The sequence below is a fragment of the Electrona antarctica genome (assembly GCF_951216825.1).
Source record: "Electrona antarctica genome assembly, chromosome: 21".
In the NCBI taxonomy this organism is placed as follows: domain Eukaryota; kingdom Metazoa; phylum Chordata; class Actinopteri; order Myctophiformes; family Myctophidae; genus Electrona; species Electrona antarctica.
In genome coordinates, this window is record NC_136802.1 from 16,885,890 (window position 1) to 16,910,654 (window position 24,765).

Consider the following 24,765-nt stretch of genomic DNA (forward strand, 5'->3'; position numbering starts at 1 on the left):
CTAGGCAACCTAGGCAAATTGTTGACAACCTGCTAACAATGGCACACTGGCATGAGTGTGAGAGAGGATTCTTCGTTTAACTGTGTGTGTGTGTGTGTGTGTGTGTTGCACATGATTCTACATTCAAACTAGATGGTGTTAATATTGCTCTAATGCTCATTACATCCTGATGTGAAAGGAAATATTTCAAAAGAAGAAAATAAAAAAAAAGGTTATAGCCTTAGCCTATAGGCTATGATTTTTATGGGGTCATATAATTAATCTTAATATGGAACACTGACCGTCTACAAAATAATATGGCACTTCATGTCAAAAAGGTTGACCCCTGCTGAATGTGTACCTACCTAGTAGTAGCCTATATGTTTATGTAATCAAATCACAGTTGTCTCTGAAAGCCAAAAGGTAAACTGTGGTAAATGTCAACGGAACTACTGTGACGGTATGATTCCGAGGACTTTTTTAAGAGCTGCACTATAACCGGAAGTTGTTGGTACCCTGGCAGTGGCAGCAACAAAAAAATGTTTTACGTAGCCACCTTAGCGTATCCACTAGCTGAATGAATGGGTTGTATTTTACCCACATCTGTTTAAAAATGACGTGAATCCAATAAGGTCACATTTCAGTCTCAACCTTTGTGTCTTTCAAGATTTAGCTCTCGGTAAGTGTCAAAGAATTTGACGAGCGGTGCAAAGTAAACATTTAGCCAAACATAGCTAATATGAATGTTACCTTGACATCAGATGATGACTATACTCTCTTACAGCCACATTAAACGACCTTTTTGGGATATCAAAACAAAGGCTTAAAACCCAGTCTGCACTTAATTTGCCCACAACAACTTACTACCTTCTAATTTCCATTCATGCTATGCTGTACTTAGCCTACACTGCAGCATTAGAATTGGTCAATGATGATGCATGGCTTTGGTGGAAATGATCCAAGTTCTGTCAGCTAAAATGCCATTTTAATATCAAACTGGTTCACTATGATGAACGACGTTGAGTTATTCGTTCAGCATAATTATGTCGGTCAGTATCCCAATTTCCCAAACCGTTGTATTCTAATGACATCAATAATAAATTGGTTTAAAACTAAAGGGATAAAATAATGTTATTATTAATAACTCAATTATTGGGTGTGTGATATTTTTGTCTTCCATTGTAGCCTGTGTTGTTGCAGTGCCGTTGCCATGGCGACAAGGATGAAGCTGAAACTGAAGACGGTGTTTGTGTTGTATTTCATGGTGTCTCTCATGGGTCTGATCTACGCGCTGATGCAGCTGGGTAAGTCCCACTGACTGATCCTTCACAGCCCTGAGACATGACTGCCATAATCACAACAGTTATGACGTACCTCCCCCCTTTGCTACATTTACAAAGTTATCGTGTACATAAACGTTCAGATTTCAAATATAAAGTGCTCACCCAAGGTGCCATGGATGTTAGCTTTTTGCAGGTGTGGGTATTAGTACCCCTACCCACTAGCTAGATTGACCCGCCCCTTTATCATGCCCAGAAAAGCATATACTGTAGGTCTTTTTGAGCCTAGGCGCTTCGAGACAGTGTATCAGGTGGCGACCAAGGGGCCAGTGAGGCGCTCCAATGTTGAAGCTCTGGGCCCTAGTGGTAAGAGGAAGGACTGCAGGCGGACCCGTGCACGGACACGTAGGACCATCACTCCCTACGTCACCCATACGTCACCCCGGACCTCAAATTTGAGGTCCGGAGGAGGTACTTCCGGCAGTCTTCCGGGTGCTTCAAAACGCCACTGAGCAACTTCATCGAAATGAATAGCTTGGGGGCGGGGCTAGTGCTCCAGTACGGTCTCTATCCTTTATATACTCTATGGTGGCGACACTAGGAGGCTCTAGGCACTGTGGGTTGCCTCCGGGCTACCTGGCTCCTCCTTCGTCTGACCAGAAGTGTGGCAGTCCTGTGCGCTGCGTCCTCATTGCTGCTGGCCGGTCGAACATCTCATTCTACCAAGGTGGATTACCGGCGCAGTCTGTAGCTTCTTCCTCTCAGAAGAAGTGGTTTGAGCGGCCAACCTTCTCTCTCCATTTGCAACACTAGATTTTTTTATAATGGGATGAATCTAGAATTGCAATACCATCCAGTGTGAGCCCATTCATCCAAGTTGCATTTGCTATCTGCTTGTATTAAACGACGTTAAACTCATCAACATTGCATCTGTAGGGCAAGCTTGAATTATCCTCTTTCAAACTGCAAAGTGTTTGTTAAATAAAAATCCACCGTAGAAATGTTATGAGCTACTTTCTGTCAAGAAATTCTGTGCAGGTGATTATTTTGTGTTAAGTGTTGGAGTTTGGATGCGCTCGTCGAAGTCACTGAACGGCCCTGCGTACCACCTGTTTTGAATTTGCACATAATGCAGGAGGCAGCAGCATGACCTGTTAATAAAAACGAGTGGAAAAACTATTAAAACTATAAAAACTATTTGCTCAATGGTAAAAAAAAAAAAAAAAGAAAGAAAGAAAATTGTGAGTGTGAAAGTTTCTGTGGAGTGGACTTAAATAAAAAAATGGAATAAGGAATATAAGATAGGAATTGAATACTGAGAGAAACTCCCTTTTATTGTCTTGTTTATCTCCTCTTTCTGTTTTCTTTTGTTCTGTACCTAATACCATGCAGGTCAGCGTTGCGACTGCACAGAGCACGACATGCCTAAGGACCGTACCATCTCTCGGCTACGGGGGGAGGTACACCGTCTCCAGGAGCAAATGAAGAAGGCAGAGATGACCAAATCCCCCCAGAAGCAGCCAGTCAAAGCCCCCCAGCCCACCATTTTTGTAATCACCCCAACATATGCAAGGTAATAATAACACATTTTCTGCCATCTAGTGGCCCGCGGGCTGGTGAGCTTTTTTTTTAACGCTATGCGTCCTGCGCCCCTCATGAAGCAGAGCTGGAGCAGACCTGTCGCTGATCTGCGGGCATTGGTTTCCAGTCTGAAAGGACCTTTAGTCTGTCCGTCTCTTTCACATACACACACACACACACGCTGTTGAACTTGCTCCGTGCATGTGTGTCCAGGTTTGTGCAGAAGGCGGAGTTGACTCGCCTGTCCCAGACGTTCATGCACGTACCTCAGCTCCACTGGATCCTGGTGGAGGACTCCCCTCACAAGACACCTCTGGTGACCGACTTCCTGGCCAAGAGCGGCCTGACCTACACTCACCTCCACATCGCCACGCCCAAAGACCGCAAACTGCAAGAGGTGGGTGGAAATTGGGGGATGGGCTCGGTGGCCAAATACATACAGTGACAACGTTTTGAGCACCACTGATATAGCGACATAGAAGAGCGTAAGAACTTGAGAGCGTAAAAAAAAAACATTTTACGCTCAAGAGTTAAAGATCTATTCTCCATCTACTCTCCATCATTTAGCTGGGGACCACCTGGAACCCCCTCAAGGACCACTGGTGGTTTTCAACCATTGGTTGAAAACCACCGGTTCAACCATTGGTTGAAAACCACCGGTTTAAACGTCGTGGCATGTTGATTGTGTCCTCCCCCCAGGGAGACCCCAGCTGGCTGAAGCATGTTGATTGTGTCCTCCCCCAGGGAGACCCCAGCTGGCTGAAGCATGTTGATTGTGTCCTCCCCCAGGGAGACCCCAGCTGGCTGAAGCATGTTGATTGTGTCCTCCCCCAGGGAGACCCCAGCTGGCTGAAGCATGTTGATTGTGTCCTCCCCCAGGGAGACCCCAGCTGGCTGAAGCATGTTGATTGTGTCCTCCCCCAGGGAGACCCCAGCTGGCTGAAGCATGTTGATTGTGTCCTCCCCCCAGGGAGACCCCAGTTGGCTGAAGCCTCGCGGAGCGGAGCAGAGGAACGAGGGTCTACAGTGGCTCCGAGACGACGGCAGGGACCAGCAGGCTGCTGTGGTCTACTTTGCAGATGACGACAACACATACAGTCTGCAGCTCTTTGAAGAGGTGTGTGTGTGTGTGTGTGTGTGTGTGTGTGTGTGTGTGTGTGTGTGTGTGTGTGTGTGTGTGTGTGTGTGTGTGTGTGTGTGTGTGTGTGTGTGTGTGTGTGTGTGTGTGTGTGTGTGTGTGTGTGTGTGTGTGTGTGTGTGTGTGTGTGTGTGTGGACACAGTGTGCAGCTCTTTGAAGAGGTGCACAATTTTCACATCAGTTTGAAAATCTAAAACTTGAATAAAAAGATTTTGAAAAGAAAGGAAATGTCTATATATTCGAGAACATTTAACTTTAAACAAATATTTAAGTACAAATTCACATTTGATAGATACAAAACATATTGAATTAAATTGCCTACATATTCAACTTAAATACAATTAGCTATTTATTGGGGGGGGGGGGGTTAAGAATAGTTAAATGTTAAGTTTTTAAGAACTAGTTAAATGTGCTAAAAGTAATCAGGTCCCTACTTACTACTGTACTTAGTAAGCAAGAACATTGTTGATTGTTCAATAATCCTAATCCCTCTTTCGGCTCTTGTTTTCTGTTCATTCTCCTCTCCCAGATGCGTGGTACCCAGCGTGTGTCGGTATGGCCGGTGGGCCTGGTTGGAGGGATGAGGTACGAGAGGCCTGTGGTTGAAGGAGGAAAGGTTGGTACCTTCACTGTCCTCGTTTGTCCTATTTATTTACAGAACCGTGGCTTCTGTCCACACTGGTGTTTCAGTGACACATCTCTGTACAGTTGTATTATTAGCCGCAACCTACGCAGTCGGTTTAAGAGCACGGCCGATGCCAGATTTCTGGGTCTGATCCTGATTTTCTTTTTAGAGTTATTTTACTTATGGCAGAACCTTCCAGAACGTGAAACCTTCCAGAACCTTTTGAATTCGGTGGTGGTATTTCTGTTTATATATTTCCCTTGTAACTACAACCATCCCTAAAGCGGAAGGTACATAATTAAAAACGGCTTGTTAAAAAAAGAGAAAATCTACAAAGCTTTTAGATAAGTATAAGTTCTGGGTTTCCAGAACTCAGGGTTACTACTACCTCCTGAGCAGGGCCCAAATTAGGTTCTGAGAACCTTATCTGAAACGTAGCATATGGAAACAAGTCCAGAACATGTGAAATGTTACACTGATTACCAATGTTTTACTTTTGACCGACATATTTTGTAAAGAAAAATCTGCAAAATCTTGACATGAAACGTATAAGCAAACAGACAAACTAAAGAAATATTTAACATGATATTTATTTGTACCCGTTCTTTGCTCTTCCCAGGTCGTTCGCTTCCACACCGGCTGGCGTCCCAGCCGTCCATTCCCCATGGACATGGCCGGCTTCGCCGTCTCCCTCAAGCTGGTCCTGGCCAATCAGGACGCCTGCTTCGATGGCAACGCTCCAATGGGCTTCCTGGAGAGTAGCTTCCTTCAGGGTCTTGTTACCATGGACGAACTGGAGCCCAAGGCAGACAACTGCACCAAGGTTAGATGATGGGGTGGGGTGTGTGTGCGTGTGCGTGCGAGAAAGAGAAGAGGGCTTGAGTCATACCCTAGGTGTGGTTGGCAAAAGGGCCTTTCTGTGTGGAGTTTGCATGTTCTCTCCGTGTCCCCTAGGGTAGGTACCCTCACAAAAAACATGCAGTATTCCTGTTCTCTATACTGCCTCCCCGTGGAGGGGAAAGGAACTGGTTGGAATAATGTGTTCCTTCCACGCGCTACATCCTACCGGGGAAACTCCGCCCTGTTGGGTGATAAGAAGCGGCCTGCTCACTCATGCACTGAAGGAAGCATGAGCTCAGTTCGGGGCTCTCCCCAAGTTGGCTGAGGAAATGGGTTACAAAATCGTGGGACAAAAATGTAACAAGAACATAAGTAACAGTGGCATCACACACTGCTCTTTTACATTCTGGTCAAACACAGTCAGGGTGCTGCTATTGTGCATGTTGGCTCATTGGAAACACTCTGCTACATAAGTGGGTCTGGGAAGACAGACACGCTACATTCACAGTTTGCTTTCTCGCCACATATCACCAAGCCTCAGCTGTCAGTCTTTTCGCCATGTCAATGGTCTTGTCATTCACTTCACGTGTTGTAAACTTGTCTCTCTCGATCGCGCAGCGCCTGCTACTCCCACTGTCCCACACCTGGACAACCTAAGCTGGACGGGCGGTAACATGTCATTGTTCCGACCTCCCGTTTTTCCGACCGATTGCTAATACTATCCCAAACCCTAATACTAACCTCAGTCTTAATTAGTATCATCGGTATCTCCTGTGAAGGAAGTAGGAAAGGGGCCTGGAAGTAGGAAGAGTTATTATGTGTGCATAGAGCCCATTTGGCTTGTGTAGGAGATGTGGGTGTCTACACCCTCCCCAAACACTAGGGGTCAGCAGTGACACAGACTTTGCACATGGTGGGAATTGGCAGAAAATAATGTTCAGAAGCAGGGACTATTGGTTAGACTTGCATGACACTGACTAGTATAATGTTAGCATTAGGAAACATAAAATATAATGTATTAGTGAACTTATATATTCAGTTGATGCTTATTCTTAGCCATAATTGTGTGTGTGTGTGTGTGTGTGTGTGTGTGTGTGTGTGTGTGTGTGTGCGTGTGCGTGTGCGTGTGCAGGTGTTAGTGTGGCACACACGGACAGAGAAGCCCAAGATGAAGAGAGAAGAAGCTCTGCAGGCTCAGGGTCTGGGCTCAGACACTGCTGTGGAGGTCTGAGGAACACACACGCGCGCACACACAAACACACGCACGCACGCACACACACACACTGTCAGACACCCATTCTGAAACTCAAACTCAGAAACTACAGCTATAACTGTTACAGACTTTGCATTTCCATTATATAATATTACAAACATATTGCATAAACATAAATATATATAATTACCACATACCTTATGCCTTCATTTGATCTAGGTGAGTTAGGTGATTAATAATAATAATAATACATATAATAACCATATTACAATTAACATTTTATTTATTATGATCTTTGAGACCTTTAGAATGAGCCTAGAATGAGGATGTGGCTCAAATATGGACGGCTATCACTTCCGGGGTGGGCGGAAGTGACATGTCTCCTATGCTTATTTTCCACGATTTGTTTGGCACTGGCACCACGTTCTGGCCTGGAGGGCTGGCTCTTGTGTTAAATTGCAATTTCTTAAAGATGGGACAGTGAAGAAATCGGATGCCTTAAATAGAAATATTTATTGCATTTGTCAAAAATGTAAACTATAGGAAACTATTGGTGTGTTTTATGAACGGCCAAAGTTGGGCGTTGATCAAGACCCCGTAATCACTCCCATAAACTTGTAACGGCAGCTGGCTGCTTTGGTTGAGAATCCATGGTCATTGGGTTTCAGGTCAAAGAGAGAATTTGTCTTCTCAGGACCCAAACATACAAATTTAGATCATGAATCATGAGTTTGTATTTTTATTTTATTTTTGAAAATCTTAAGAGAAAAAGCTAAAAAGATATGTATATTGGTCGTGAGCTTACCCAAACTTAGAAATATAGATCAACAATCAATATTTCGTCATGATCATGATTTTTATTTATTTCAGAAAATCAGGATATTGGGTCGTGAGCCTATGTTTGGGAAACACTGTAAACTAGACCACGGACACACAAAATGCAATTCACACTTTCACTGGTTGGATCCCAGACATGAAGGCAGTTCTAGCTGACTAGAAACCACGAGGCTGTCGAATTTGCAACTTTCATTTCAAGGACCCCCAGTTTGATGCATTAGACTAGTGGTTATTTATTTGGCATTTGAACCACGGACCACCATTTGATGAGATTTACAGTAGTAGGATTTTAGAAGATTGTGTCCACAATTCCATGCTGTATTGATGTTGGTACCATAGGACATTGGTTCCCAAAGTGGGGTCCTTGAGGGAGTTCCAGGGGGTCCCCAGATAAATGATAGTTTGGAACCTTATGGGTCTGTAACTCATCAACATTGATTAACATTGATATTACAATATAAATTGGGGTCTCAGAGATAGAAATGCCATTAAATGGGAGTCCGTAGCCTGTTGCATATCAAACTGGGGGGTCCTTGAAATGAAAATCACTGCTAGAGCCGTAAAAATCTTCTCTTATGGGGGTCCCTGGCATATCTTTTCTAATGGGGGTCCGCAGGCTAATGAGTGTCATTTTGGGGGTCCTTGACATGAAGAAGTTTGGGAACCACTGCCATAAGAGATACAACAGGCAACTGTTGATCAAAATAACAATTCTTCTACATTCTCTAATTGTATAGACTTATTGTAGATTAAGTAATGCAGATGTTGAACAACCACTGCATTAGGTCACAGGCCCACATTTGATTCAAATTTGACAAATCTACACTGTAAAATCAACAGACTTCACTCAACTCTCAGAGTTAGACACCCATAAGGGCCCCTTTGGACAAGCACTCTGCACGTATGCCCTACAAAGCCAACAAAGTGCAGTAACTATGTTTGTGGACACACCTACTTATTTGTGTATCCCAAAGGTCAAATCAAATTAGCCGTCGTTATTTCGGGGGATAAACAATTACCTCAAGAACATATTTACAATTAGAGTAACATCACTTATTTGCCGATATCTCATTTGGCTGACCGGTTCAAACACTTTTAAACCCAATATTGTCCAATTCCTAGTTACTTGCACTTTAGCTTTGTCTTGTCATCAAGGAGTTAGGAAAGTCTTCTTCTTCGTCCCCTGCAAAGCTGGCTTTGCTCTGGATTACTACCGATTACTACCGTGTATGTTATTAACAATAAGTACCACAAACACTCAGGAGGTCGACTGTACACAATACACATTATAATATAAAATACTTGTTGTATTTATTGCTGGCACGCCTGTATGTTCATCAACAAAGCTCGGGGGAAAGACCCGGGCAGCTGCATTGTAATTATTCACGCAGGGCGAAACCCTCTGATAACTGCTATGCCCTATGGCGATATGACGGTACATCGGGTAGCTGACCATTCAGTCAGTGACCTCAGGGAATCGCCTAATCGCAACTGTTTGAGGTAATCGCAATTATTTTTGCAATAAATGTCAAATTGTTTCCATGTTGAATTTTTGTTTGGCCATTTTCAACAATTTCAGAAGTAGCAGATCTACAAGCTCATTGCATCACAATGTGTTGTGAACTTGTAAATCGGCTACGCACGTACATGCACGCACGCACACACACACACACACACACACTGGTACCTTTTTCTTGTAAGATGTTGTACAGAGATTTCTTTTGTAAATACTGTAAAATATTAAAATGTGAAAACTGTCTAAGGTGACATATTTAAGATGACGCGGTTATGTCTGTCTGCGTTGTTTTGTGAATGGTAATGAGTGCTTGTATGGGCGTGTTGCCCTACAGCATAGTGAATGTGTGAGTTGTGAATTGAGTGAATGTATTGTTGTCGGTTAGTATGTGTATCAGGATTTATTAAGGTTTAAGCTGTATTATTTAACTTCTTTTCTTTTTTAATACATTTTTATTTTGTCCAATCTGTATGGTATGTTAATACAATATAACTTATACAATTGATGTGGTTGTATTTGGTATCCCTGCTATTCTATTGAGAATTCATAGAATAGAATTGTGACCCTTAAAAGGTCAATTATATCTCTCCCCTGTGCAAGCAGGCAGGCTCTATGGGCTCACTGGCAAGAATGTCAGCACTTGTGCGCAGGAGACCCGGGGTTCAAATCCGGGATGGAACAGGGAAGTTACATAGCTTTAAGTCACCAGTGCTGTGGTTCAGTAATAACTTAGAGGGACAAGTCAGCTGTTCTGTTGGTAACATCATGCCGATCCTTTGACCACATGAACCCTATCCTCCCGGTACAGGGTTTGAAACTGTACCGAGTTTCCCAAGTATGGTAAGCCGCCATGGATGTAGTGGGTGTGTCATTCCACTGACAACGTGCAAGTTTGACTAACGCATTAGTGGCTAATGCAAATATTACACCACTCTTCACCTTTATCTGGAAAACCACGTCGGCAGGATAATAAGGGTACACAAACAGAGGAAATATGTTCTTGTTCTTGAGGCGGAAGGAGCACCTTCAGAAGGAGCACCTTTATAGTATAGCTGTATAGCTGCCGTTGCTTTGTGTCGAACTTCGGAACGCTTCAATGCACTGCCAGTGCCGATATACCAGTACTTCCTTCAAAGTTCAAACGAGGTGCATTAGTTCCTATTATGCGTTTATGAAGGAGAATCACAGGTATGTTGCTCAGACATACATGTACTATGTGGACGGTGATGATGATCACACTTGGCTAGTGACCCCCACCCCCTATATATAATTTTCTTTATTGAAACTTACAAAATGTTCTCATCGCAAAGCCATTGAATCACAGGCTCTGTACTTAGTTCCATGCATGCCTTATCAACACATAAGTAGGATAAATGAAATGTGAGTTAGGCCACCACCTGCATTAACATGCTTTCTCAACAATGGCGACTGGTACTCTGTTACTCTGGTACGCTGAGTGACGCTGTGTGGATACAGTAGCCTAACTGGAAGCAAACTGAAAGCTACAGGAATGCGTTCAGAAACTCTCAAGGGGAAATATTTATTGGATGTCATTTTAATGCCTTGCGCCGGTCGTTCTCAAACTTTTACATTTCAAGGACCCCCACAGCTGTCCTTTGGGAGTGTACAAGATGAGATGTGAATGTGTACCTTGAGACATGTACACTGAAGGGTCCATTTGGACCCCCCTCAAGGAACCCTGAGGGTCCGGCTTTGAGAACCACTGCCTTATGCAATAATAAAGTGATACATAACATAGATTTTCATAGAGGTTGTCCGAAAATTGCTACAGTTGGTGGATGTTGTATGATACTGTAAGAAAATGACAAACAGCTAGTGTCTGTTTGAGTGCGTGTGTTTTAAAAAAAAATACTGCCTGTAAGTCATTTAAATCCTATTGTATGATAAGTTATTTATTGTTGTATAGATATTGATATTGTTCCTTGTTTACATTGTACAATGTGGTTCTAGTCTTAACTGTCTGTCCCAGCCTTGAGGAAATAAACCAAATAATGCAAAAGATTTCTAGTACAGTCTGAATGTTTTTTTGTTCTGTTTTTTGTTTTTAACTGAGTTTTGTTTACTGGTGTGGTGTGGGACGGGTGGCCTTGCCGTTTAGAACAGGGATGGTCTGTCTGTCTCTCTGTCCTCACAAATGTAGACCCATCGCAGCAGCTCAACTACAGCGAACCACACGGCCAGGGTCAGTAGAAATGATCCACATTAACACCTTATCAAATCTGGTATATATATAGTATACAGTAGGCATATCAATGTAGAAAGGTTGAAGGAACTCAAGGAAGGATTTCTCTCACTGATTCAAGCCAGATAACTGATAATTAGTCATTACTAACTCTTTGTCTTGTTTCTCTTTAAACCAAAGTGGGTTTTACTGTATATTCTTATGTTTGAGCACATGAAGGTTGGAAGTGGAACAAGATGGATGGAGCAAAGGTCAAAGAAAAAACCTGCAAGCCATAACCAGTTCCATAACATGTATGTGTGATAATACAATTTAACACAACTATGGTGGTTGGTCTACCTATTCTTCTATTGTGACATTTCTATTCTGTGGTCGGGTAAGACCACTACTGTTACACACACGTGGTGTTGTAGGAATCTCAAAGCACAATTTATCCTGTATCCAAATGGACTTAGTTTCCATTCTAACATTATAGATCCACGGAGCACCCAGGTTGGAATCCCGCGTAAAGGGCCATGCACTATAACTATATCATTCACCATTGTCTTTGTTATAGTCCACTTGAAATGTTTTAACTATTATCTTTATATTTATTGTTACAGTATATTAGCTATTGTGCTTGGTGTGGACTTCTCTTAAAACATAAAAATTGCAACTTTGAACAGCCAACTCAAAACTCCATCTTCTTGTGTAACTATATCTCATTTATATTTGACAGTGCTAAACAGGAAATAGTTGGCACTAGCAGCGATGCAATGTGCCAACATGCCCGTTGGAAGGCAGTTAGAGCTTTGGTGCCTTGCTAAAGGACACTTCCACATGATGCCAGCCAGGAGATGCGGGGATCGAACCGGCGATATTTTGATTTCCAGACAACCGCTCATCTCTGCTGTTAAGTGAGTCACTGCAAGTTAGCTGTGGGCAATATGACTTCAAAGTGTTTGCACAGATCAAGTGTCAGACAGAGATATGTCTCTACACTGTGTCTTTAAACTTCCTTACCACATAAACCCTATCGTCCCTCTGGGCATGTTATAATGGGCGAAACATTAAGTGAAAATGGATCTTCAATCTCAACATTTTTGCTTGATTTTGAGCTTGTAGATCATCTATTTTTCACAACAAAGTATAGGGTTTAAGTTGACACTATTCAACAATATATGACACACTATTCAACAATATGACAGACTATTCTGTCTTTATTTACAAAAATAGACGAAGATAAGCCTTTTGCACACCTACTGTACAAATAGTCCATGGGCCAGATATGTCTTGTCCTTTTTAGTTGTACCCAGATCTCAGCTGGCCCATGGACTAAAAGGCATAATAGGAGAACAACAAACGAGGTCGCAAACGTAATGAAAGAAAAAACTCTTGCATGTGACTGTCATTATATGCAAGTAAAAATATTTAATGGGAATATTTTTCTTTCTTTCTATGTCTTTTGTTACTGAAATCAGACAACCCAATGATAGAGAGGAGAGTTTGGTAAAATGTTACCCTTAGTTATACATTTTTTTGGGGGGGAAAAGAATATTGCCTGATTTATTTTGTCCTATGACTCCAAGGCCTGATACAGGTGACAGATGAATGATGGTACAGAGTTTATTTCCTGTTAGTCAGTCAGATCTCAGGTGTGTGTGTGTGTGTGTGTGTGTGTGTGTGTGTGTGTGTGTGTGTGTGTGTGTGTGTGTGTCTGTGTGTGTGTGTGTGTGTGTGTGTGTGTGTGTCTAATAGCTCCAGGCAACATGTGAACTTTAGATGACTGACTGTACTGTGTACAGTGAATGTGCCACAAGGTCATTCAAGTCATTCGTTCTGGATCATGCCTGATGCACAGTATAGATGTGAAACTCCTTGTTCTTCCTTGCTGTGGTCTAATTCCCAAACTAAACTGACCCCTCCACAATTAAATGAAACCTTTTTCAAAGGGAAAATAAATAAAATACTTTAATAGAAGAAGAAAACAAATCCATACACAAAAATTAAACCTATCTATCAACGTGACACGTTGTGAGCTTGTGGATTGGTTATTTTCACTGTCAAACAGTGGTGGGGAAAGAAACATTTAATTGAAAGTATCAATACTGCAATATAGAAATACTCTACCTGTTACATATAAAAGTCTGGAATTCAAAATTTACTTGAGTAAAAGTACAAAAGTATTGGTATCAAAATGGACTTAAAGTTGTTTATGGCTGTTGGTAAGGCATTCCACATTTTGGTCGCATACCAGGAAAACACATTTAAACCCTTGTTCGTGCCAAATCTGGGTTGAGCGGTGTTTGTGGAACTCCATCTGGTGTTGTGATTGTGGACTTGATTGACGTTTTTGAAGTAGTTAGACAGGTACATGAGTATCAATGAGGTGTAGTGTATCTTGTAGACCAGGCCCATTGCAACTCTCCATCGTTTAGCTCGGGGACCACCTGGAACCCCCTCAAGGACCACTGTTGGTCCCCGGACCACTGGTTAAGAACCACTGGTCTGTGCGTGTGAATGTGAGTGTGTGTGTGTCTGTCTCTCCCTCTCTCTCTCTCTCAGAGGTGATAAATAACGTCATTGCCTTTGCGCTAATTGCCCTGCTGCGGTATCCATCCAGCCACGACCTGCCTCTGCTTGATCGTTGCCATGGTCACCCACCTGGCAGCTCTTCCTGGCCTATCATAGGGGGGAAGGAGCTTCTTGAACCGCCACCCACCTGGCACTTTTCCAAGGCTGAGTGATTGACATGCCGTTACGCTCTCACGTGGGGGAAAGGGGGGTTGGGTGCCCGGACAATGACCATATATGGAACGGTAACGGTATCTGTGTACCTCAGTGCACAACACACAGGTTCCCTATACCACACATACACACACACACACACACACACATTTGTATTACTACACTTGTGAGGACATCAGCATTTCATGATGGTGATTTATGAATGCCATTTTTACCACTTTTTTGTAAACCTAACCCTCAGTCCGGAAAATGCTGATAGGCTCACAACGTGAGTGGGTTTCTGAACTGCCCACAGCCCTCCTATGAGACACAGACCGAGTAAAAAATAATGGTGGCATTTTACCGAGAACAATAGTGAGGACCAATTATATGAAGATAGGTTGAAAAGTGGTTTTACTCAAGTACATTTTGAATTCCGGACTTTTACTTGTATTTATATATTGAAGTAATTTTACTATGTCATTAATATACCTTTTCAGACCTCCAGTTCTAGGAAACACAGAATGGGGGGACTTTTTTATTATTTAATCTCTAAGGTATATTAATGACAGTAAAATGTTGAAAATGAGTGGAATGCCATAAAACACAAGCACTGCTTTTAACCATGAAACAACCAATTTCTTGTGTGAGGGCCAGGAAAATGGTCTTCATAATTCCCATTTCTTAAATTCTACTATACTTGTGGGGACATTTGGCCCTCGCACAAGTATAGTAACACACACACACACACACACACACATACACACATGCTGGTGGGGAGTGTTGACAGGTGAGTAAGAGGTGGTTACTTACTTACAAGGCCAGACACATGCAATGATGATTCAAAGCTTGTGAAGGAGGAGGATTCTGCACAGTCAGTCAGACGGAGGTTTTATTACATGTGTGCCTCGCTGCGAGGTCGAGTTTCACACCTGTCTGTGAGGATAATGAGTGTATCGTCAGCCGAACACTGTCACGCTTTCACTCTGGGAATAATAACGTTCATTATGCTCCATCTAGTGTGTGTGTGTGTGTGTGCATGTTTTAGCATTTAGGTTCACTTGCGCTGTGATGGGAAAGTGGCAAGATACCCAAGTGAAATCTCAATGAACTCAGTCAGTGTCTGTGTGTATACATTACAGTATGACTCTGTTTGTGTGCTATATGGCTTCATCCTGGAGTTTAGTCCATTGGGATAATTATCCCTGTCTCTGTTCTCAGGACGTATTGGTATCCCACGTCACACACACACACACACACACACACACACCCTGTCCCACCCAGTGAGTGCAGTGTTTACCGTGCCAACAGTGGGACAACATTCAGTGACCAAGCTCAGTCTTTTTATCTTTTTATGCCTACTTTAAAGTGAGGCAGAGACAAATCCTTGTTGATACCAAGCATAGAGAGTGTAGAGCGCAGCCTGTTCATCAGAGCGGTGAATAGGATAAGTTAATCAGTGTTTAGTGTGTGCCGACTTAAGGACAAAACTGTTATTATTGAGGTCTGTTTTCTGACTCCAGCCACAAACGTGATGGAAACAATACAGGCTTCTGATAAGTGGCTAAAACGATTTCAAACCCAAGCCCTGGGAAAAAGATTGTAAGCAAAAAGATTAATGAAACTGTATAGCCCTAGGGATAAGACACAAAAGTCTGGTTTGAACGGAAGGCCACTCTCCTCCGTCTATCACAGCTGATTGTAGTTGTATGTAGATATTCTAGGATCTAGGAGTAGGATGTCCCTTTCTGATGCAAGATGTTTTGTGAGCTTAACTGTTTAGTGACAGTCTATAGGTTGCGTAACGTTGTGTTGTGTTGTGTTGTGTCAAGAACTGAATATCTAAAAAACAAGAATAGAATATCTTATACACCGTCTTTCTGTGTGTTCTGTAAAATGTTACTAAAAAACATAAACTGGACGTGTGTGTGTGCGTGTGCGTGTGCGTGTGTGTGTGTGTGTGTGTGTGTGTGTGTACCTGTGTGCACGCTTGCTTTGGTGACGCTATGCTGACAGGTTTAGGCATGGTGTGTGTGAGGGGTGTAACCTTAGCTCCGAGTCCAGCAAGAGAGAGAGACAGCAAACAGAGTTCACTGGCACTCGTACACAAGCGCACAACACAGGAGAGAGCAGGTAAAAGCTGTCTTGTTTTTTCTCTCTCTCTCTCTTTTACTCAATTACTCAATTTAAAATGTCATGTTTGTGTGCTATATTCAGTTAAAGTTCCTTCCTCCCGAGGCTGTTATTTGGCACTTGTTCAAATGATTCTCTTACATTGTCTCTGACACAGTTTCTATGTATGTATTAGTGATGTCCGCTTTAATGCGCTACCTGCCTGTTATCCTATTAGTCACATAGTTTGGGTGGTTTCGATGTGTAGCTTCGGGACCTCTAAATACAAACTGGTATTGTGATGGTGGATAGATTAGAGTGTGGGGGTGTATATGGCCAAAAAGAACATCAGTACACAGTAATGTATTGTATTACAATATAATAGACTATATTGAGACAATTTTGAGGTATTTGTACGTTACTTGAGTATTTCAAATTTCCAATACTTTTACTTCTACTCCACTACATTTATTTGAAAACTTTAGCTACAACTTAAGTTACTTTGTAGATTTGTATTATTATTACAAAACTTACATCAAACCACTTCAGCCCTATGTACATTTCGACTAGGTTCTACCAGGTTTATTTACAAGATCACAGCTTTAGGAGAGAGAGACATATGTCCACCAACATGAAGTGAAGTTTCTGTAGCCTTGGGATATTTGAATTCTTTAACAGATTAACGATACTTTAGCCACTTAAGCCCCTACGTATATAGGCCACGTCATTGTACGACAAATGGTGAAAATACCAGATCTACAGTATAAGCTCTACTAAAGTGACGTGTGTGAGCTTGAACATAATGCTGCTTTTGAAATGTTTTAAAAAGAGATGAACATTTTTCAGGAAATTCATGGAAAATGTTAGTAGAAAGGTTTTTGATAATATATATTGTTTTGCTTAGAAAGACATTGCCCAAAACTCGTGACGGCAGGTATGAAGTGGTTATGTGTGTAGGGGACTTGAAGCATCAGGCTGACACTGACACGCAGAAGATAAACACACTGATTGATTTTGGCAGCAGTGAACGGTTGGACAGGTTAAATGAACGTCAAAGTCCTCCCGTCCTGTTGGGTCATGTGTGTACAACAATGTGTGTTTTGGAACATGGTGTCTTCAGACATAATGCTTATCTGCATATCCCTGATAACACCGACTGCAACCCGTTGACATACACACACACACACACACACACACACACACACACACACACACACAAAACCGTGAGCGCACACGTGCATTCAGCCAGCAGCATTCCTCTCCTCTCCTCTCAGGAAGGGACTGATAAAGGAGATATCTTCCAATGACCTCCAGTGTATATGGCATTATCTCTCTTATCTACACATGATGGTTGTGTGCATGTGTGCGAGAGAGGGAGAAAGATGATTAGGCTATTAACGGCATTAAACTAATATCTTGCCTGTTCTATTTCTCTCCTTTTCAGCACAAAAACAAAAGACAGGCGAGTGAGTGGACACCAGAGGCAGAACAGAAGATGGCTATCGGCAAGACCTCCAGGATGAGTTCCGTTCGGAGCTCCCTCCGGGCCCCCAAGTTCCTGGACAAAGCAAGCGGCTTCTACGGCCGCCTGGACGAGCCGGCCAGCGCCAGCGGAGAGCAGGACACCGAGGAGGAGAAGCAGAACAGCACTACGGACAGCAGCGGGCCCACAACAGCCCCGCGCGTGCATGGAGAGAGGCTAGAGGAGACCTTCGACTTCAGCGAGGGGTTGATTGAAGACGACGGGGAGACTCTCCTCCGCAGGAAACCCAGCCGACGCAGCAGCAGATGGAGACGAAGCTCCAGGAAGAAGCAGAAGGAGGCAGAGCCCGAGGAGGACGCGCCCCAAGACGGGAAGCCCACCCCGGGCACACAGAGCGGGCCCGACGCCATGTCGCCTGCCGCCCCGGAGGTCACTGGGACGGAGCCGGAAGAATTGGGCTTGGAGAGCGTGAAGAAGAAGGAGACGGAGGAAGAGCAGGAGGGGCGAGGGACGGAGGAGCCCGCGCGCATCCACTTCCGGGAGGAAGAGGACGACCAGGTCCTCATAAGAGACAAGAAGAGAGGAAGAGAGGAAGAGGAGGAGGAGGTGGGAGAGGAGGAGAGGAGGATGAGGAGAGAGCAGGAGCAGGGGATGAAGGTGGTGAAGAGGCACACAGTGAAGACCTACCGCAAGGTGAGAGAGCAAACTGTTTTGGACACGTCACAAAAAACAAGAAATGTTCAGTAAAATCAATGCTTTTCAAACATTTTCAAACTAGCACATTAAAGACTTGTAGAACTTGTTTTAAGCCTGTAGATCAGTTTTTTTGCACGACATGTCATACGACAAAGTAAAAACAAAATAGGGCTTTTAAGTTAATTATTTGTTTTCAAGAGTTTCTGTAGGCCATTTTAATTGATTGTTGATTTTGTAAACTTTCACATTCCTTATCCTTATCCTAAACGTAATCTCACTGATAATAACCAATACCTAACCAATACTAACCAATACCTTAACCCAAATAATTATCCCAATCTTAACCCATTTTGGACTGAGGCCGATTCTAAAAAGCCCTCTAAATCCTGACCTAAGCTTTCTGAAAAACTTCAAATATTTATATAGCAGCATCAACGTTTTGTAATTTTTGAATACTGTACATACTGTACAGAACCCCAAGAGGGGTTCCCGTCCAGAAGGGTTAGAACACCAAAAGGGTTTCCCGCCCTGATCTCTGGGGGAAATGTAGAGTGAAACGCAGGTAAGATTAAGTCAAAAGGCAATTAAATAGTTAGGCCTTAACCCTAATCTTAACTCAAACAGATACATGCCTAACCACCTTAACCATAACCAATCTCACCCTAAATTCCATAACCATATGAAACTGCATTCAAAAAATTTGGATGCACCAAGTTTGGCCTCGCACACACACACATACACGCACGCACGCACGCACACATTGATTGTTGACACGACGTAATCTGTCCAGTTTCACTGTCTGCGTTCCTCGTACTGCGCTGTATGCTAAGCTATAGTCACCATGGAGACTTTTATATCCCCCTAATAATAATGATACTCTTAGGGTCAAAGTACAGCCTGGTTGCTCCATGTCACCGAGCCATGAGGTAATCCCTGATAGGAATGTTTCCCTTGTCTTCTACTTCATGTTTACAGACGATAAAGAGACGTTGAACTGGTGGAACCTGGGGTTGGATTGCATGTACCATTGTACTTCATTGTACTTCATAGATTTTCCCCAAATCGGAATAGTCGCATTTCAGAAATGGAGGGCTATATCTTGCGCCACCCCTTAACCCTTATCCCTAAACTAATTTGCCATTTTTTACTATTTTAAAAAACATTTTAAAATAGTTCAAATAGCCAATCTACAAACTCACAATGTCTCGATGTAGTTCGGCTAGTAAAATAATGTTTTTTTTTTAAAATGTTTTTCAAAATAGTAAAAAATGGTAAATACTTAGGGATAAGGGTGGCGCAAGATGGAGCCCGGAGACTTTTACGTCAAGAAACAGAAATTTTGTTCACTCTTGTCAAATGGAAGGTCTCAAAATCGGCCTTTTATCACAAACAAACAACAAACCACCTTTTTGCTAAGTTAATATCCTTGATAGAAATTCCTTAGTGCCTAGAAAAAAGTACCAGATCTAATTTCTCGTCTAAATGTTCTATATTGTTGCTGTCTGGAAGAAACAACCTAACTCCATTTTTGAGCTTTTTTTGTTTTTCACTTTTGTTTCATAAATCAATGCTATTGAACGCCCTTTACGTCTGTGTGTTGATGAAAACAATATTGAACCAATGAAAAGTAGCCTTAAAAAGTGCTTCGACAAAAACCTCCTAACTCGACAGCAGAGATATATTGAAAGATATGTGAACTGCTTTATTTGCATAATGTGCTAAAACTAAAGGTATGATTGTGGGCCTGTTTCTCCATACAATAGGATCGTTGCTGTCAGGCGGAAACCTTGCATTTCCAAAACTATAACTTCAGGAAATGGAAAGGAAATGGAAGGAAATTTAGTCACAAGCTCATAACTTAATAGCATTCATTGGTTCAATGCTTATTAAATCCCCCTGACACTTTACCACTTTAAACTTGTTATGTCATTATACAGTAGGTGAAAATTATAAATAGCAGATCTATAAGCTTACAACTTGTTGCAGCATGTAGATTGGCTATTTTCACTACTTTTGCTGTCATACACCAAAGAACTGTCACAAAAAACATTACAATTACAATTTAGGCATTTAGCAGACGCTCTTATTCTGAGCGATTTACAGTAAGCAAGAACAAAAACATGGTATTACATCAAATACATAAAATAGTCATCATGAATCATACGTAAGCTACAGTAAGAACCTACGTATGATTCATGATGATTCAACATGAAGACATTATGAAATACGGGAGGTATAGGGCCCTATTTTGGCCAGGGCCTTTCCCCTTGTGACTTGATGTCATGCACAGGAAGCAACAGGTACACTAATGCAATCCAAGGTTCTACCTAAATTCAGCGTCAAAATGTCAAGTTGAAGACAGACGTAAAGGGCGTAAAGGGCAATAGCATTGATTTATGAAACAAAAGTAAAAACAAAAAAAGCTCAAAAATGGAGTTAGGTTGTTTCTTCCAGACAGCAACAATATAGAACATTTAGACGAGAAATTAGATCTGATACTTTTTTCTAGGCACTAAGGAATTTCTATCAAGGATATTAACTTAGCAAAAAGGTGGTTTGTTGTTTGTTTGTGATAAAAGGCTGATTTTGAGACCTTCCATTTGACGAGTGAACAAAATTTCTGTTTCTTGACGTAAAAGTCTCCGGGCTCCATCTTGCGCAGAAGCAGGCTTTCAGTGTGCACCAGGTAGCCTACAATATATGTGAGGTGACCATAGTTGCACAAAATGACCAAATGACCTCTATGGTCGCATTGAAGGGGTACAACTGTCTTTTGGACAAATAAGCCCTTTGAACAACTTGTCTGTTGTGCAACTACTTCGACACAAACTCTGGAGGAGCCCGCGGGATTGAACTGGGAACCTCACGGTTCCCATCCGGCCACTCTACCCCTGAGCCACTTCATGTCCCTTTGTTATACTGTAGGCCTATGTTTACAAACTCTTTATATGGAATACGTCACTCAATCCGACTACACACACACACACACACACACACACACACACACACACACACACACACACACACACACACACAATAGATGTATAAGTCTGGTTTGAGTGGTTTTTACCACATGTAATACTACCTGCCTCATGTAATTGCAGAGATTTTCGACTTCCAGTTTTTCCAAATTACCCCTCCTTCAACACACGCACGCACAAACACACACACACACACACACACACACACACACACACACACACACACACAGCTCTGTCATCCACTGACCCCCCGCCCAGTATACCCACACCATAAACATTCCATTGCCATTAACCAATCACCTCCTCCGTCTCACCAGCATTCCTTTCTAGGGTTTATGTCCGATCTTATTTGAGGTCAGAGATCATTCCAAACACAGTTTGTTCATTCATAAAATACTCAATCCCCATTCGCAGCTAATCACTCATATTTCTTACATATCGCCACTGTCGAGCAGAAAACTTGTATCTCCATATTTCACGTTTTCATATTTTCTTATACTTTGTCGTATGACAGTGTCAGGCAAGATTAGCAAAATATAGTTGATCTACACGCTCACGAAACGTTGTGATGCGTTGTGAGCTTGTAGGTCTGCTATTTTTGAACGATCACCCTCATCACACACATCGGCTAAGAGAAGTGTAGACTAGAGCCCAGGGGGATCACGTCCTCACCAAATGGACCCTTATTAGTTCTTTAACTTTTGAGAGTGTAAAATGACTCTCAAGAGTTAAATCATTGTTAAACATTATGCATTACTTAATGGATTTACAAGAATATCCAATGATAACAAAATTCTTTAGTTTTGGGTCAGCAAGTCTAAATCTCATCAAATGGTCGTTCGTGGCTCAAACGCTCAAACAATAATGGGGCCTTGCTATGAAAAAGGTTGAAAACCAGTGTTCCACACTATTGCATCATTACCCCTTCTCTGTGCCAGAGGTTCTCAAAGTGGGGTCCGGGGACGCCCAGAGGTCCTTGTGGGGGTATTTTTGAAACATTTTAACGCAAATAGATATATTTGATATTTTCAGATGCGGATCTGCAGCTAAATATGTATTAATTTGACATGAAAGGGTCTGAGAACCAGTGGTGTACATTTATTCAAGTACTGTGAATAGTACAATTTTGAGGTACTTTTACTTTACTGGAGTATTTCCAATTTTAAATACTTTTAGTCCACTACATCTCAGAGGAAAATATTGTACTTTTACTCCACTACATTTTATTTGAAACTATTAGTTACTAGTTAGTTACTTTGTAGATTTTGATTATTATTAAAACATACATTAACCACTTCAGCCCTGCATATATCTTTTGAAAATAGCTGATCTACTGAACAAGCTGCCGTATTGATACTTTTACTCAAGTAAAGAATATGAGTATTTTTTTACACCACTGTTAATTTGACACAAAATGGTTTGAGAACCACTGCTCCGTGTTGCGAGTTTATAAATGACCTTTGCCCTCTCGTTACCCACCAGGCCCTGGACCGAGCCTTCCGTCGAGGCTGGGAAGCGTTCGTCACCAACCTCTACAGCGTCACGCTCACGCCCGTCACCTCGTCTTCATCGCCTTCGTCGAAGACAAAGCACCAGCACAATGTCGCTTTGGCAGAGTTCAGATAGAGCTGGGCTGGACTGCCATGGACAATACTAATCCATTTTAAGAATTATAATTGTGTGGTAATAATGCCAGACCTGTACTTTATACAGATTTGTCCTAACCTCTAAATATCCGTATCTTGGAGACAAACATCATCTAAGTCAGGGGACTCCATCATCACACATAAATATTTCTTTTTTTAAATATGTATTTATTGCTTTTGGCATTACAAAAGATACAGATAAATATTTCTGCGGGACATGCTGACAGCATAATGATGTACTATTATACATATAATTCACCCAGAAAAGAAAACCTCAGAGACACTGATTATTTATATGTATGCCTTACAGCAAAGCGGTACAACACCGCTTTGCTACAGAGCATGAATTAGGCTTTGAAAACTGGCTGAGGTTTTGCAACATTCCAGCTACTGTGAAGACCAATCTTTCCCTGGGTTTAGCACTGTGAAGCGGCTTCGCTGTTGATGTGTAACCCAGACAAATGGAAACTTCACTTGCCGTTGGCGAGAGCTTTATGGTCGGAGAAATTAATGATTGACCCGATTCATGTCACAGCCGTGTTGTCCCGTTCAACATGTTAATCAATGCCATTTATAGCTCTGTCAGCTGGGTAATCGGTGATCAATAGGCGCTAATGAGCAGTTGTCGGAAGGAGACAATTTACTACAGCTCAGTGGTTCTCAAAGTGGATTTCAGGGACCCTCTGGGTTCCTTTGAGTTGGTACTAAACAGGTCTATAACTCTGAGAATGTACAAATGGCCACATTAGCCACATTGACTAAAGTAATTCCCTGCCCTGACCGTCGCAACATACACGCATGTGCGCACGCACACACACCCTTATCGCTGGTAGACTTCCTCACTTTGGTTAAAGTTCTACCTTTCACTGGCTGTCCTTATGAAGGTCATCTAACCTGAATGGACTTATCTGTGTGTGTGTGTGTGTGTGTGTGTGTGTGTGTGTGTGTGTGTGTGTGTGTGTGTGTGTGTGTGTGTGTGTGTGTGTGTGTGTGTGTGTGTGTGTGTGTGTGTGTGTGTGTGTGTGTGTGTGTGTGTGTGTGTGTGTGTGTGTGTGTGTGTGTGTGTGTGTGTGTGTGTGTGTGTGTGTGGTCGGATTGAGTGACGTATTCCATATAAAGAGTTTGTAAACATAGGCCTACAGTATAACAAGGGGACATGAAGTCGCTCAGGGGTAGAGTGGCCGGATGGGAACCATGAGTTTGTGTCGAATTGTCCTTGAGCAAGACTCTGAACCCCTAATTGATCCTGATGTGCAGGTTGGTGCCTTGCATTTCCACCGCCATCAGGGTGTGTGTGAATGTATGCACAATCTAAAGCGCTTTGGCTAACAGCGCTATATAAATGCACCCTTTTCCATTTACAAAATGACAGTCCTGGCGATTGGTCAATTTATCAGTTACACCTATTATCTATTTAGTGTTTTCTCTCGCAGTGTTGAAGCCACCAACTGTTGAAGTAAGAGCTGAGCTGGTTGGAGTAGAATACTATGTAATTTTATAATGCTGCTGTAAAACAAGTGTTTTTTTTTGTTTTTTTAATCTTAACTGTTTTTATACCCTAATCAATGCTTTATTGTTTACTACACAGAACATTTATGACCAAATAAATATAAAAGTAATGTTAAAGCTGGTTGTAATTGGCTTCCTTTGACAATGAATGGTAGACTGTATCTTTGTGTCTGTCCATGTGAACGCAACATTAGAAGTCAGTCCACCCAGGAGGAGACTGTATCTGAACTGTCAAATGTGCCGTCCGTCAACACAGCTGGTGCTTTTACTCTGCTGTGGCCTCAAGTGGGGAGATACTGTATGGTCAGAGATGTACATTAACCACTTACATTTACTGAAATAGGGAGCGTACCTAGATTTGTCCTGCTCCATATTGGCATACTGGACCCTTGTTGGTTAATTTGTCCTGCTCCATATTA

The 24,765-nt window shown here is 42.3% G+C and overlaps 2 protein-coding genes and 1 long non-coding RNA gene across 4 annotated transcripts; 2 read left to right on the top strand and 1 right to left on the bottom strand.

The window, feature by feature from the left end:
• Positions 1-500: 500 nt before the first annotated feature.
• Positions 501-9,509, top strand: b3gat3 (beta-1,3-glucuronyltransferase 3 (glucuronosyltransferase I)). Of its 2 annotated transcripts, none has more exons than XM_079491803.1 (8): positions 501-658; positions 1,165-1,283; positions 2,652-2,832; positions 3,054-3,237; positions 3,811-3,957; positions 4,509-4,595; positions 5,224-5,427; positions 6,577-9,509. In XM_079491803.1, exons 2-8 carry the CDS (start codon positions 1,190-1,192, stop codon positions 6,673-6,675), a joined length of 996 nt encoding a protein of 331 aa, XP_079347929.1. In that variant the 5' UTR covers positions 501-658; positions 1,165-1,189; the 3' UTR covers positions 6,676-9,509. The 2 variants fall into 2 exon arrangements, with proteins under 2 accessions (XP_079347929.1, XP_079347930.1); XM_079491804.1 differs by having other exon boundaries at positions 1,180-1,283.
• LOC306914659 lies at positions 6,921-11,014 on the bottom strand. The gene is made up of 2 exons (XR_013788723.1): positions 9,496-11,014; positions 6,921-9,441 (listed from the first exon to the last, which is right to left on the bottom strand). It is a non-coding gene; the product is annotated as an uncharacterized lncRNA (long non-coding RNA).
• Positions 11,015-15,975: 4,961 nt separating this feature from the next.
• Positions 15,976-22,886, top strand: LOC306913941 (uncharacterized protein). The gene is made up of 3 exons (XM_079490778.1): positions 15,976-16,052; positions 17,476-18,207; positions 22,674-22,886. The coding sequence occupies exons 2-3, from the start codon at positions 17,527-17,529 to the stop codon at positions 22,815-22,817; spliced, it is 825 nt and encodes a 274-aa protein (XP_079346904.1). The 5' UTR covers positions 15,976-16,052; positions 17,476-17,526; the 3' UTR covers positions 22,818-22,886.
• The last annotated feature ends 1,879 nt before the right edge of the window (positions 22,887-24,765 follow it).